General features: G+C 38.8%; 2 protein-coding genes and 1 long non-coding RNA gene across 5 annotated transcripts; 2 read left to right on the plus strand and 1 right to left on the minus strand.

Annotated features, from left to right (window-relative positions):
• The first annotated feature begins 274 nt into the window (after positions 1–274).
• On the plus strand, positions 275–4,397 carry mllt11 (MLLT11 transcription factor 7 cofactor). Its single transcript, XM_026299901.1, has 3 exons — positions 275–428; positions 2,905–3,071; positions 3,238–4,397. The coding sequence occupies exons 2-3, from the start codon at positions 2,910–2,912 to the stop codon at positions 3,328–3,330; spliced, it is 255 nt and encodes an 84-aa protein (XP_026155686.1). The 5' UTR covers positions 275–428; positions 2,905–2,909; the 3' UTR covers positions 3,331–4,397.
• On the minus strand, positions 3,758–6,540 carry LOC113126091 (uncharacterized). The gene is made up of 2 exons (XR_003295265.2): positions 6,339–6,540; positions 3,758–5,426 (listed from the first exon to the last, which is right to left on the minus strand). It is a non-coding gene; the product is annotated as an uncharacterized LOC113126091 (long non-coding RNA).
• Positions 5,380–14,913, plus strand: gabpb2a (GA binding protein transcription factor subunit beta 2a). Of its 3 annotated transcripts, none has more exons than XM_026299895.2 (8): positions 5,380–5,544; positions 7,527–7,634; positions 8,153–8,320; positions 9,106–9,300; positions 9,908–10,076; positions 10,169–10,345; positions 10,424–10,542; positions 11,177–11,533. In XM_026299895.2, the coding sequence occupies exons 2-8, from the start codon at positions 7,527–7,529 to the stop codon at positions 11,531–11,533; spliced, it is 1,293 nt and encodes a 430-aa protein (XP_026155680.1). In that variant the 5' UTR covers positions 5,380–5,544. The 3 variants fall into 3 exon arrangements, with proteins under 3 accessions (XP_026155680.1, XP_026155681.1, XP_026155682.1); XM_026299896.2 differs by lacking the exon at positions 5,380–5,544 and adding an exon at positions 5,775–6,284; XM_026299897.1 differs by lacking the exon at positions 5,380–5,544 and having other exon boundaries at positions 11,177–14,913.
• Positions 14,914–15,595: the final 682 nt, after the last annotated feature.

Raw genomic sequence — 15,595 nt, forward strand, 5'->3', positions numbered from 1 at the left:
GAAATCACCCTGAATATACTGTAGGCTATATGAAGTAAAAGTACATAATGAGGTTTTTTACAAAACATTAACGGAAAGATATACCCACGCATTCATGATCTATACGAATATTCTGTCCATGTATGACGTTTTGTTAGTAATTGTTTTTTTTAATCATTGAGCTGCATGTTCACAAACTATTTCGTGTGACTGTTCAGGTTTCACATGCAAAATAAATATTAAGCATAACAAAATTTTATTTAGAGTTTTATTTTGAGGTCTGCAAACGGAAGTGTGCGTGTGTGTTCAGGCGAGCTTGACACAGGCGCAGAGCTCATTCTACCTGCAGCAGCTACAGCGGAGCAGCATCTGGTCCGTCTGCAACAAAAACCGACAGAACAAAGAAGAATCACAGAAACCAGTTTTATTTTCACACAGAAAACGAACAGGTAAAATCTTCACATTTCTCTGTTTAATATTTCAGTATTTAAATCTGTGTATTTTATGTGTAAAGCCGGCTGCTGCTGCAAATGAATAAGCAAGTAGGATAAAAGTAAATATCTGTGTGATGAATATCTGTTTTACATTTTTGTGATAAATCTCCGTAATTTATCGTGTAAACGTGTTTTTGAATCATCGACTTCTTTGAGGCTGACCACCAGGCCAACGCCTCAGAGCAGCCTGATTAATGTCTGGGTTTGTTCAAATCAATAACCGATAAAATAGGGAGAAAATGTATTGATGAAATATTTAAATGAGCGCCACCGCCGTTTGTTGCCGTCAACATGCAGATTTTTCCGCGATAATCTAATCAGGACCAATATGTGAGAACGAAAGCAGCCGAAAATTAAATCGATGAAAATGTGAATGTAGTTTGGTTGCAGGAGAAGCTGCTGAGTCAGTGAAGTGATGCGGTTTATTTCAGTGGCGGAGAGACGCGATGAGCCAGTTCCTGTTTTTGACCCTCAGGAGTAATCAGATAAATATATCAGAGCTGTGGTGACACACACTCAGTTTATATTTAAATACCAGCTGTTAACATAATATTTCAACATCAGCGGGACGTGATGTATAAACGGGCCAATAGACAGTGGACAAAAACAATACAAAGTGAAGAAGCTGCAGACACTGGCGTTACTGGTTTGTTATAAAATCCACACACAGTGCAAATAAGGTCAAAAACAAAAAAATCAAATTACTGTGACTTTCTGTTTCCTTCAGTAATCTCTGCAACAGCTAAGTGTTTGTTGGATTCAGTTAAACAATGATATGCATCATATGAAAAGCTTGTTTATCCAAATTAATAAAGATCTTTGATATTTCAGTGAAATTAAGTAATTTATCTAATAATCTGTATTGCGTATATAAATTTTATATGACGATAAAACACATCAAATTATATTATTAGTATCGATGATTTATCTTCTGCGATGTGATCATCAGCAGGGTCAGGAACAGTGTTTATAGAAAGTCACCACACTCTTTTTCCCAAATGAAAATCTGTTAGAAGAAAAATTACATAAAAACTAGAATCTTGATCAATGTTTGCTTTAGTTCCATTGGTCCGTCTCATCTCTATAAGTTTCTGGACTCTTTTTGCATGTCCAGTACCAGATTTTCTTTATGTCAGATGTTACTTATCTTTTATCAGACATTTATTAGAGATTTTTCACAGAACATTATTACTCTAAGCTATTTTTTATTCTTTTCCTCCATGTTATCCCTGTTATAATCAGGATCTAGATTATAGAAAGTCTGTACAGAGAAAACCTGGGAAACAAACCTTGTGACAGTCATAGTCATTGTAAACCCAAGAAAAGAACAGGACAGTGGGGATGCTGTCATCTCTCTAAATATCTGATAGAAATGAAAATAATGAGCAGGTGGATTTTTAAAGCAATGATTGAAAACCAAACTTTTATATGAGGGCACACTTAGGGCAAGTGATTGGCCAAACCATCTGTCAGTCACGGGCTAACACTAAGTAATTTCAACCAATCAGAGCAACGAGTCACATGACGTATGTGTGCGCCAAAGATTAAACAACATATCACTGAGGACAGTCGGTGTTATGGCCGTGGACACTAACAAAATGCAGTTTCTAATACCATTAAATCAGTGAACATGTAGGTTCATATAAAAAATGAAGTTATGTAAACCTGAGTAAATGTTCTGTCTTTGTGGGACAACTGTAAAAGCTGATTTAACACAATGAAATATCTTTTTTGGTGTAGTATGTTCTGCTGTGTACTGAGGAAGCAACAGACACTAAAAATTAAATCTAACCAACTTTAAAATGAACCAAAGCTGCTTTTGGTCTGAACAGGTTTCATGAATCCATAGTGGACATGGCTGTACCAGAGCCCATAGAACAAAAGACAAATTCATCAGTGCTTCTCTGCCATCCTCTAATAACATCATCCTGGACATTTGGTTCCTGTGCTGTCAGGTTTTTGAATTTTAGGGTTGTTTTTAAGTTCAGACAGACTTTGTCATTTGAAAGTTCTGTAAGATGATTCCATATTTTTGTCATTGCGTGTCTTAAGAAAAACAGGGGGCATGCTTATGTTATTGGTAGCAGAATCCGTAAATAAATTGTTCATGGAACCAGAGTAGAAACATAAATTGCAGTTTTTTTTGTTTATGTCGCAGTTCTGATTCTTGTTGTTGCTGACAGTTTTTCTGTTATTGTCTTGTTGACAGCAGTTTTTATTCGGCTTTCTGTTAAACCACAAACGTGACCTGAGACCATGTTTCAGAAGTAAAGGTATCACAGACAGACTTGGTATCCCTTATCAGTGCATGAATACTGGTTGATTTCTGGTGCAAGAGGAATTGTCAATGTTTGGGGGTCAGTAAGGTCATAAGACAAAAGCTGAACAGCATCAGAAATGTGCTATTCACAGCTCTGCATTTTTATTCTAGATTGAATGATGATGGAGAAATCAAACAGTCAATATGACTCCTTCCTGTTCTGGAGGGAGCCAATCCCAGCCCTCGACCTGTCTGAGCTGGAGGACCTGGGTTTGATTGACAGGCAGCCAGCCAATAGCAGCAAAGGGAAAGACAAAGCAAGGGGTCAGGACGTGGAGGTAAGAAGAGCTAGTGACCTCAGAGATATCGATCTTGTCGAGTTTTTCACTTTTTACAGTCTCTGAAGGAAGACAGCGTCGACTAGGCTCTGTTTCCACTGCTCCATCAGCTTCTCTCTGCTCACAACAAATAGTTTTTTAATGCAATTGCTCTTCTCCTCTGCAGGACGAGCTCTCTGAGTTTTCCTCCTTTAACTACTGGAGAGCTCCCATTGGTGATGTGGACGCTCTGCTGGCTGATCTCAACCTGCTGCTCTGATGTCACCTGAGTCCACATCAGCTTCACCTGACCTCTTACCATGGATCAGTCTCTGTAACCCTGCCCCCATTCTGCTCTTGTTTACCAAAATAAGATTTTCATAAATCTGTCCCCCAGAAAGACAGGACCAAGGTCTGCAGAGATTGATCTTGCTTCAGATTAAACTCGAACCACTCTGCACTCACTCTCTAATCCTGAATTAGTTTTTGTTAAAACATAAAGACTGACTCATGTGTCAGCAGGGACCTGATCCATAAAGTCAGTTCAGCTCAGGATGTTTTACTTGTTAAATGTTAAAGTATTTTTTCCCCCAAAATTAGCATAAAACCATGTGAATGGAAACACATCTGCTGTTCTAAGTGGTTTTAAACCATAGTGATACAAACCTGAAGAGAATAACAATTTCACCGATTTTTAAAGATTTCTACTGCTCTTTGTTATTGTCACTTCATTGTGAAACGCTTTTGTCCCTGCCAGGCTCCTGTAGGAGTGATGACTCCAGTGGTCAGTATGTTGAACTGGTTCTCTGAAGTTACCTGAGCAGGTTACCATGGTGCATCAGAAAACCTTAGTTAAACCCAGAGAGCTGATAACATACTGATTCAGGCCCCATAACAGCTGTCACCTTTTGGTTTAACCAGGTTAGAACCTGTTCTAAGCCTGTGTTTACACTGGAACACGAAACCAGATTCTCATCAAACAACTTCCCAGTTTGAACCCATTCCTGTATGAGAACAAGAACAGATAATTATAAACACATCAGTGTAAAGATCCATTTTTGGTCAATTTGTATTAATTTCAGATATGTGTGAAATGGTTTTCATAATTGACAAAGTATTATTGTGTTAGATTAATGGTTTCAGAAGGAAACAAGTAGAGGTAAGAGAGGTTATTAATCTGCTCCTGTCTGTGCCTTTGTTTGGAACCTGAGCTGCTTGTTAATATTGTTAATGTCCATCCTGCTTATTTATTTATTTAAATGAATCACAAGAGTTAAACACCATAAAACTGGTCCCACCAGAATGTACTGTACCCCCAACAACAATAAAATTTCCTTTTGAGCTAAATTCCTTTTTTTTTCTGTCACAAATGTTTGTGAAGATTTCACACACAACAAATCATTACGAGGGGAAAAAAGTTTGTTTTACAGTTCCTAGAGTATGTCTCTGTAAATTCATGAGGTGTCAAACAAATGTTTTCAAAAAGAAAGAAAAATCATAATGTAGGAGATTGTGTGTTTGGTTTTAAGTAGACTTTAAAAATAAAGTGTTTAATTTCCCCATAATTAGTACTTAATCCCATTCTAGTTTCTTGGACAGAAAGCAAATTTTTACTTGCTCTGACAGATGATTTGTTAGAAAACATGGGAAAAGAAAAAAAAAACTTTATATTTAACTACACTAGCATAACATTTAGCAGTGAACACACAATACAGGTGTATTGTAAATTAAACAATCATATTTAGTAAAAGTAGAAAACGGACACAAAACAATAAATACAAATATAACAAAACAGAAAATGTCCAGAAACCAACAGATACAAGGGTGAAGCTATTTATATCTGTTTTTTCATATTCTTCACAATGATTAAGCTAATATGGTGTTAGACTATATTCAGATGCATTTTGTTTTATGAATAATAGATTGACCTAATAAATGACGACACAGTTATCTCCCTAACAGCTGAACATGATCTGCTTTTACCAGGTCAATACCAGAGTACTGATCTATGATTATCGCTCACTACCTGGTATTAAACTAATCAGTAATTGAATTTGCTTCACTCTTCCCCTGGTGATTTATTTTCTGTGGTCATTTTTCTGTTTAAACTGTTTCTGACACTTAACCTGATGACGGTGGAAACAAACTGCGCATATTGACATTTGATTTTAACTTTGTTTAGTTCTTGCTAGCTGAGCTGTCCCAGGCTGTAGACAGACTGACCTGAGGCCAGCTCTGGGTCCGGTACCATCTCGGGTCCGGAGACTCTGCGCTTCACTCTAACCTCAGATCAGTTCCCGCCGTTCAGGAAGCCCCGCCCACAGGGAGGTTAACGCTCACTCTGGCTTCCTCCTCCGGTGTCGCGGAGCCGCCATACTTGTACCAGAATAAACACAAAAATAAGTTTGTAAAGCCACACTCGGCAGGTGAATACCTGTCACAATTTGATTTACGTCGGGAGACGTAAAGTGGCGGGACTCCCCAAGGGAAGAAGGTAATCCTGGTTTTGATTTAAGTTGCTACCAGTCTGCATGCACACCGGCTAACGGCTAACAGAACTAGCTGGTAAACACTAGCGTTAAGGCAGACACGAAGAAGACCACGCTTCCGATTAGGACTTGCCACATAAAATAGAGATTGACGAAATAAGCTGCAATTGTGAATGTCACATTTTGCAACACTAATTAGCAAATTATCAGTCGAGCAGCTATAAAGCGTAATCATTCTGGAAACTCGTAGCGTTAGTGTGGTAACTTATATAAGCATTATTCAATAAATAAAATAGCGTTACAGTATAAAATGCATAAACAAGTGTAACATCTTTTTTTGTTATTGGCGAAGAAAAGCAGGATTAACAGCTGTAATGAAATTCATTTGAGATCTTCTGAAGTTACACTAAACTACAAAAATCTTTACGTTCAGCAATAACTCTGAACTTAACAAAGCTATATCTTATTTTGAATGTTACACTGCTAACATCCGGGTAGCTACCTGCCGCCTATGGCTAACTTGCTGCAGTAAACAAGGCCGGAGGACCCGGAGAGACCACAGGGCGCCTACTGTCTATGTTCTGCGCTTTGTGAATGAAAATTTGCACATTATCGAGCTGTTAGTCCTCATCGCACAAAGAATTTACCCCACAGAGTCCTCGCACAAGTGATAGTTTGGTGTGTTTAGGTAGCTAGCGTGCTAACATTAGCTAGGAGGAGCTGGCTCCTAACAAGACTGGACACGGTAAGTTACTCCAGTTGTTCTCCTGCGGAATAAAGCGCATTTATTTCACTCAACTGGTGATATGCTGACAACATAACCCAAAGTACTCGCTACTTTCCAGCGGAAAATCTCTGGCAAGCGGTTTAACGGTGCGAAAGCTCGATAACCGGATGTGGAAGTAGTTTTGTGTAAAATAGGAAATTTCTCTGACTTCCCCCGGAAAACCAACAACTTTATATCAAACGGTTTCCTGTCGGTGTTACGGTAAAGGTTTCTGTACAGGAGTCGACGATTTTGAACGGGTGTGGTGGTAAATAACACCACGGAGAGGGGAGATCGGGGGGACGTGGCATATGGCGGACTCTTTTCTGGCCATGAAGGCGCGTAAAATGGCTTCTCTGCCGCGGTGAGAAAATCCTCGTCCGTGTCTGTTTCACAACCACAACATCGTATATTAGCCCGAGTTCCTTTATCGGACAGGGTGTCGGGCTAGTAGCTTTAGCCACTTTTCTGTTAAAACCATTGTTGCCAATAAAGATATCAGCCGCCCAGTCATACCAGTACTGCAAGTTTACAACCCGTTACATTTTTTATTTGTGGAGTTCTTTTTTGCATAGTGTCGTATTCTGGATGTCACAAAACAAGCAGCATTTTTTAGTCCATGGCTTGCACAAAAACTTTACACTTTTCCACGAAATATTAATGAAACAAGTAGAAACCTTTGCACGAAAAATGAATAAGGTTGTGTTAATAATAAAAACGTGTTTAATTTTGTTTTGTTAAGACTAACAGCATAATTTTGTTAATTAAAGACTGTAGCAATTATATTTTTAATTTAAAAAATTAATAAACTGGTGTATATGAGTAGTAGTATTGATCCAGGGCAAACCTTGACATTTTAGTGGGAAGTATTTCAAATATACATGTTGTGTTATAACTATGCACAGGGTCTGCCCTCTACTGTTTGAAACACAGCCACTGCAAATGTATTTTGCTGTTGGGCTTATCAGGTGGAAGTTGATGTTAAAATGCCATTTTTAGAGCAGCACAAATGACAGATGTACCCTCTTCAGGACCCATCCATCCACATGTTTTCACAATATTACTTTTCTGAAAATACAACAAACCAGACCATCATATGGTTGGCATCAGTTTTTCTATGTAATATCTTTCTCTTTAGTAGGAAAACATGCTATAGTGCACAGGCATTTTGTTTGATTTGTTTAAATGTGGGTTGATAGTAAAGATGTCTGTCTGTGCCAGATGTCGCTGGTGGACCTGGGCAAGCGCCTGCTGGAGGCAGCTCGTAAAGGTCAGGACGATGAGGTCAGAAACCTGATGGCCAACGGAGCTCCATTCACCACAGACTGGGTGAGACACGACCTACCCATGAGGAACTTTTTCATGAGGAATTTTCATGAGGAACTGTGGCGAATGGGAAGTTCATTCAGCCACAGACTAATTCCTCCTAAAACCAAGACAGAGATTCAGGAAGTCTTTTGTGTCCACGCCCATAAGACACTATAATTCCATAATATAAACAATAACACATACACACCACATACACACGTGTGCATGCACACATACACACACAAACCCCCAAAAACAAATTACTTTATTACTTTTCTACATACAAGTTAATTGCTTTATTAATTACTTTATTAATTACTATCAATTTATATAATTTAAATAATATTACATTTAATAACTTTAAATGAGAATAACTGCTGTAACAATTTAATTTCCTCTTGGGGATTAATAAAGTACTTCTTCTTCTACCCCTTGACTTCACTCTGTGCTGCATTTGAAGCTGCCTGCAGGAGAATCACAATGTTTTTGCCACAGTAGCAGTATTATTGTGATAAAGGTGATATTTGTTTGTGCTGTAGCTTGGTACATCTCCCCTCCACCTGGCTGCTCAGCATGGTCATTACTCAACCGCTGATGTCCTGCTGAGGGCTGGTGTCAGCAGAGATGCCCGCACCAAAGTGGACAGGACTCCTCTGCATATGGCCGCTGCTGAGGGGCACACAGTCATCGTCGAGCTGCTGGTCCGGGTGAGAAACCCTCACAGTTAGTGATATGGTGATGATCCTTTAGGACTGAGAGTCTCATGTAATAGAAAGACAACACCTTAGTGTGGGTTTGTGACCTGTGACCTTTAGCTTTCCAGTCATTATAAGTGTTAATTGTGTTATTATTTTAGTTATAATTTTCATCGACAAGTTTTCACTGACAAAAATGAGACGATAACTAAATAAAAATTGATGATGACAAAAACTATAATTAAAATATATTGACATTTTCATTATCTAATTGGCCCAAATGTAAACATATGTCAAAACAATGCAGAAAAGGCAATTTGATGCATCTTAATTCAGCCATCCTTAACTGTGATACCTCAATGAATGAGAAGATATTAACCGAATAAAAATATTTAACTCTTTACATTGAAAACTCAAGTTCATTTGTGAATGTACATATGTTTTGTGTCTTAGACCACAGTTTGTTTTTTTTTTTTTGCTTAGTTTAGCTTTTTTCCCTTTGTCCTTCATGTTCTTCTGTAAGGGCTGTGTTAGAAGTTTGTTTAGGCTTAGTAAACCTACATAGTAAACCACAAGTTGTTGTCATCCAAAAATTAACATAACACTTTCTGTGTCAAAGAACATTTGAACACATGTACACAAGCACAACATCGACACAACACTGCTGTCCCTGCTGAAATTGTGGCTTGAATGGACAGAAGTCAGTTGGTCTGGAAAAAAAAAAAAAAAACTACAAACCATAAAGTTTTCACATTTGTGATGAGTAAAACACTGTCTTCTTCTGCATGCACTTTCAGAGCGGTGCTGACATCAACGCCAAAGACATGTTGAAGATGACGGCTCTGCACTGGGCAGCACAGCATGGACATCACAGCGTGGCCGAGACCCTCATCAAACATGGAGCTGATGTGCACGCGCTCAGTAAATTCGACAAGACGCCATTTGACATCGCTGTCGACATCCAGAACACCGAGCTGATGCTGCTGCTGCAGGTGAGATGCAACTTCTGGCAGAATGCTCAAACATCTGCAAGGTCAGGAAGTACATTTAAATGCTCTGTGTTCAGGTCCTGAGTCTGTATTAAATAATATGGGATTAAAAATGTCTGTGAAGCATTTATTAATATAAGGATAAATATATTATTTGTGAGACTTTTGTTCTATGTAGCTAGGATGGTATTTTTACTGTGTGTAATGATTCACATATACCACCTTCTTATGCAACCCTACCAAAGCTTTTTGCCCCCCACCCATGAAAAAATTTCTAGTTCCGCCACTGACCGGTATGGTAGTAGTGAAGAAGCTGGTACTCTTTTTTTGTTTTACTTTTTTGACATTGCTTGAAGGAATACAGACATGAAATTGTACTGATGAATTGATATGACCCTTGCTTTTTTTCTCTCCTTTGTTCATGTTTTTGTTTTGCTTGTTTTCTGTGTCTGTCACAAATATTAAAAAAACATTGAGGGTTAATGTAGATGATGTAAAGGACCAGTAGATGACTGAAGTGTTTGTGTTGGTCACTGAAAGAAACAGTGAAATAACTGATGTGAAACATTGTCACCAGATTTATTCTTACATGTGTGCTGTATGTGTGCAGGAGGGAATGCAGAACCAGGTCAATATGAACCAGGTGAATATGAATCAGATGAGTATGAATGTGGAGACCAGCACCACCACCAACCAGCCGCAGTTCATCATCCAGGGGATACCTGCTATACAGGGGGGTGTGGTCAACTTGGCTGAATTGCTGAACAAGGCCAATGCAGGTATGAACACACACCTACATGCACACCGTTTTAAGCGCTGAAGTTGGCAAAATGTACGTTTTTTTTTTATTTTTACTGTTTTAATGTCTCAGGGGACTCAGAGGAGGCGATGGCAGCCAGTGCTCTGGACTCCAACATCCAGCATGCAGCTGTCGTCAATGAGGGTGGTCAGAGGGTCATCACCATAGTAACAGACCAACATGGCAACCTGCAGACCACGGGAACGATGGCACAGCCCTTCTTTGTGACCATGCAGCATGGACAGCAGAGTATGACACACAAACACTTTCTGAGGTCTATGGCGGTGTTGGTTCTGGTGCTGACTATTGATTTGTATTTATTTTCAGTGCTGGCTGTGCCAGCCAACACAGTGACAGAGGAGGTGGTGACAGAGGATCCTCAGCCTCCACCCTCCAGGAAGAGGAAGCTGGAGGTGACCAACAACCATAATGACACAGGAGAGACGGTGAGAGGACATCGGGCTTATTACTTTGGCACAAGTAGAGATGTTAGAGGCAGTGGAAGTGACCCTGAATCAGTGTTTTTGTTAACTCTGGCTATACTGTGCCAAAAAAACAAAAGAAAACTGCATCTGTGGATGCCATGTATGTCTGCCCATTGAGCATGCAGCTTCTGTGGTTCGAGTCTGGTCATGGACATTTGTTGTAGGTCTCAAACGCTCTTTCTTTCTGTCACCATTTAATGTCTTTCTCTGTGACCAACCTCTGAAATTGAGGCAAAAATGCACCAAAAATAAGGAAAACCACAAAATCTGAGGCTGTGCAGAATCCGGAAGCAACAGGCTTTTTGTATTTTAAAAGTTTCTCAAACTGTAATTGATCTGTTACTGATATTTTCTACTCCTGCCTTTCACCCAACGAGAACTAGGGTAGGCTCCAGCAGATCCCTGTGACCCTAAATAGGAATAAGCCTGTATAGCACTTGGATAGCAGATAACGTTCAGAGATTGGAAATATGAACTTTTTGGTATTTCTGCTTTAAAAAAAAAAATAACTGAAAACAGTTGTTGCTGATTAATGTTCTCTACCTTCATTATTTGCTGATGAACCGACAATCGACTTTGATACATTCTCCTACAGGAACTGCTACAGAGGCAGCTTCAGGAGGCCAACAGGAAGGCTCAGGAGTACCGACAGCAGCTGCTACGTAAGGAACAGGAGGCCGAAGAGTACCGCATCAAGCTGGAGGCCATGGCCCAGAGTCAGGCAAACACCACGAAGGCCACCACCGTGACTGGTGTCAGTACCCCTGCCAATGCAGCCCCCAGCCCTGAGGAAGTAGTGGGAGGGGAGGACGAGGAGGAAGGGGCTGCCTCCGTGGTTGAGGAGGAGGGAGAAATGGTGGTGCTGCAGGAAGGAGGCATCATCATGGAGGGGGAGGAGGGTCAGGTGACGCTGGTGGAGACAGGGGGAGACGCAACCGAGGTCAGCTCGTAATGGAGCTGGGGGTGCAGAACGGGTGACATACCAACAAAGACATCTAAACAGGACTGGGTTGGTTTGACTTGTGCAAGTTTGCATCCTATTTAAGAGTGAGACACGGGAAAAAAAACAGGACAATTTCAGGTGTGCACCATTTTGAATACCCTAAAGATTTGATGCAACCGAGAGACAAAATGGCTTACCCAAAAACAGAAGAGACAAATATGACTAAACCTTCATAGTGGATTTGTCAGTCACGCGCCATTGTGAATCCCCAAAAGATTGGCTAACAGTATATCTGAGAGGAAGAACAAAATGTAAAGACAAAACAGTAGGAACAGGAAGACTGACTGATGGAGGCCACACAAACATCATGGAGAAAGTTAGTTGTGCACCATATTGATTTGATGATTGATCACATACAACAAGCAAAATGGCTTACCCACAAAAATAAAATAGACGAGTAAACAAATGCACAGATTGAATCCTTGAATGATTCACGTTAACACTTAAGAAACTAAGACAAAGGGGCTTCTCCAAAATGATGAAATAATATGAAGATGATGACGGACTAAGAGCAGAAGAAACACAAGTTTAATAGTGCACCATCACTAATCCTGGAAGTATGTGATAACAGTATGCTGGAGAGATGAAGCAAAATGACAGCTGGAAGAGAAAATGGACTGAAACAAGCAAACACGACAATGCATTTCAGCTGTGCACCATTTTGAGTTCCCACCACTTGTTCTCTAATTGAAATACATATTTAAGTGGGATGCAAAACAGCTGCTGCAGAAAGGATTAGTGGTGTATGAATGGATCAAAGGGGAAAAGGATAAATGAACTCAGGAGGGAGATTTAACCTTCGATTGAAGGCACGTGTACTTTTTGTTAGTGATCCCAAACCAAATCAAACCTTGGCGTTTGGGAGACAGTCCTTTTCGTTATGCAGTCCTATCGGGTTCCTTAACATTGCTTTAATGATTCCCCATCAGACGAAAACTAAGAGTAGGTTTTTGTATAATGTAGGGATTACTCATACTGCAGGAATTTAGTTTTAGTTTATTTTAAGATCTTTCTCTTAACCTCTGGACACAGATGGTCACCCCGCTATAATCATTATTATCCCTTTATTTCTGTTTCAAATTCCTGAAGTGTGTTTGATGCCTCGTAACTATGATAAATCCTTTTATAAAACGAAGTTAATTAAACCCAGCTCTCGTTTGCACTATTTTGCTTCCCCAAAAGAGTGCAGACAGAATGGCCAAACAGAGGTGTGAAAGCAAAGAAAAATTTTCTGTATGTTCATTTTTGGACACTACAAGAACTCACTTTGTTTTTTGTTGTTTGGGTTTTTTTATATTTGTGGCAGTTACTTTTGCATAATATTTGGGCCACCAAACTAAGTTCCTATTTGCTTCCAAAAAGTACTCCAAATGAAACAAGGAAACCGAATAGTGCAGTGAAGTGATGAGACATTTATTTTGGAGATTAAGCATTGACATCTGTGTCTGAATATAGAAAAACAAATTTTCAAACACATAGTTTGCAGAGTTCCAACTGAACTGAACCAGATCGATCAACCTTTAATCCATTTAGTAATTATGGCAATTATTCTTCAACACCAACTTTGTTTTTCATCAGCAGGTGGTTTTAAATCAGCAGGGTCCATCTGCGCTGACAAGACACAATTTCACACCTGTATTCAAGACTGCTCAAAATAATTTTTATTATTGATTTGTTTCTGATTATTTAGACTATAAAGTCTGACATGTCTTCAAATGTCTTGATTTGTCAGTTTAAAATCCAGACATACTTAGTTTACTATCATAGTAAACCAAGAAAGCCTTCAAGTATTCACATTAAGGAAGCTGGAAGCAGTACATTTTTGATATTTTGGTTTAAAACTCTTATAACAATTATCCAAGTTAATAACTAATCAATTAATTGAATAATCGTTGAAATTCCATTTGGTTGAAGATAATCACTGATGATTTTAGCATGTGTGCTGATACAACAGAAAACTGCGTCATATTTTTGACCTTTGGAACGTCATGGTCTTCATCCTGCACATTTTTCCCCTTTAAGTCCACATTGTGTATATTTTTACCTTCCTGTTGAGCATTTACAACTTTTAGGCTGATTTCCATTCTCGTTTTGAGCAGCTTTCACTTCATTTCTTTGAAATTTGAAAGTCATTTTGTCTGGTAATGAAAACAAGTGTTGCTGTGTTTTAATACACTGAGATTTATAAAAGTCAAACACTATAACTGCTGCAATTAGTTTTCATTTTTTGGTTGATCTGTATGTTATCTTAATGGATAACTGATTAGTTGTTTAGCTAATAATATGTTTGAAATTAGTATTAATTGTATGTCACAATTTCCAAAAGCTCAGTTGGACATATTCAATCCCAGAGTTTAATCAAACCTGGAAAAACTCACCTTTAGAAGCACTGTTTACTTTTGCTTAAGAAATTACCTAAATAGTTAAAAATGATATTCACACCTGAGCAGGTAGACCAGGTGTATTTTTACATAGTTGATAGGGGTTATCAGAATAGTAATTGTTATAGCTCCAGACTGGTGAGTTCTTGGTTAATATTAATTTTATTCATGTAAAAGTTCCAGGAAATTGTGAAAAGTTAAGGTTAGAGTTACCTAAGACCTAGCGGGATGTCATCACCCTGGGTTGTTTTTACTCAATCAATCAAAAAATTTGTTTGTGACAGAATAAGCAGCACATTGGAACAAGGGAAGTGTTTTTGACTTAAACATTGAAAATAGTTATTTTGCTGTTAATCTGTGATTCTGTTTCAAATCTACATCTCTGACCTTTCCACTAGAACTGGTTACAGATTACAGATATTAAACATTTTCTTTTATTTAGCAACATAACTTTACAAAAATATATCAGCTCAACACTGATGTGAGGGACCATTTAGGAGATTTTATATGAGCTGAAAGCAGCAACTGCCTGGAAGAAAGTGAGTTTAAAAATGTGCCGTAAAGGCTCAGAAACAGGTTGAAGTTGGCATTTTGTAGTTGAAGATGAAACATCAGAAATCAACAGTGAGATCCTTTAGAAAACTTGTGTTGCTCCTGTCCTGGTTCAGTCCAGTTTGGCCTCACAGGGTAAAATGAGGTCTCTGTCACAGCTTTGTAAACCCACCTGTGTCCTGTCTGCATTTTGTCATGCACTTCTCTTCTGCTGGTCAGTAATTCTGCATCATTTGAGTTGAGTGTAGTTATTTTTCTAAGCTCAGTGAAGCCAACCTTTTTTATGTACATATAAAGTTGTATTTTTGTAACTGTACCTGAATGCTTCAACATGATGATGGTGATAGCTGCCTGCATTGGTAATCTGAAATATAAACACTTGTTTTGTTTTTTTAATAAGAGCTTGTGTTTTTAATGCTGCCGCACACTCAACGCTGCACTAGTCTTTTCACGTATCAGTCTGATCACACCTGAAATTTGTATTTATGAGTTTTAAGCCAACAACAATGGACATGCAATACCAGATATTACTCACCCAGCAGCAGCTTGTTGTTTTTAATGGTTTTTGGACTTTTATGTTTTGTAGAACAAATTACACTCAATAGTCAATTTATTAGAAACCCGTGTCAGACTGATGAGTCTAATCCAACAGTCCTGCAGTAAAATCCTCCTTCAGGAAGATGATAATGTTTAGTTTGTGTTTCGCAGCTGAAACCTGTGAACGATTATTTTACAGTTTATGCTGCTGTTAGACTGGACTGTTATGCCATGTTTCTGTTATTTAGTACTTAGTCTCCTTAGTATAATTGTAGTGAAACGCCTCTCTGTGTAATGTGTACTGATACTGTATCTTTAATTTGGAACCATTTTAAACGTACATTTTTACAGTGTGGTATTAGTATTTCTACTATATTTTGATGGAGATAGCAGGATTAGTGTATTGGGTTTAAACAACTACACTTCCCATGAGGCTTTGTCAGGCTACCAGTGGCCTTGGGATCTCCTCGCCCAATTCGTGGATTATGGCCGATCTACCCTGATTGACATGACCATCGTCCAATTAGAGAGGGCAGATTGA

Source organism: Mastacembelus armatus, chromosome 11 (assembly GCF_900324485.2).
Source record: "Mastacembelus armatus chromosome 11, fMasArm1.2, whole genome shotgun sequence".
Classification (NCBI taxonomy): domain Eukaryota; kingdom Metazoa; phylum Chordata; class Actinopteri; order Synbranchiformes; family Mastacembelidae; genus Mastacembelus; species Mastacembelus armatus.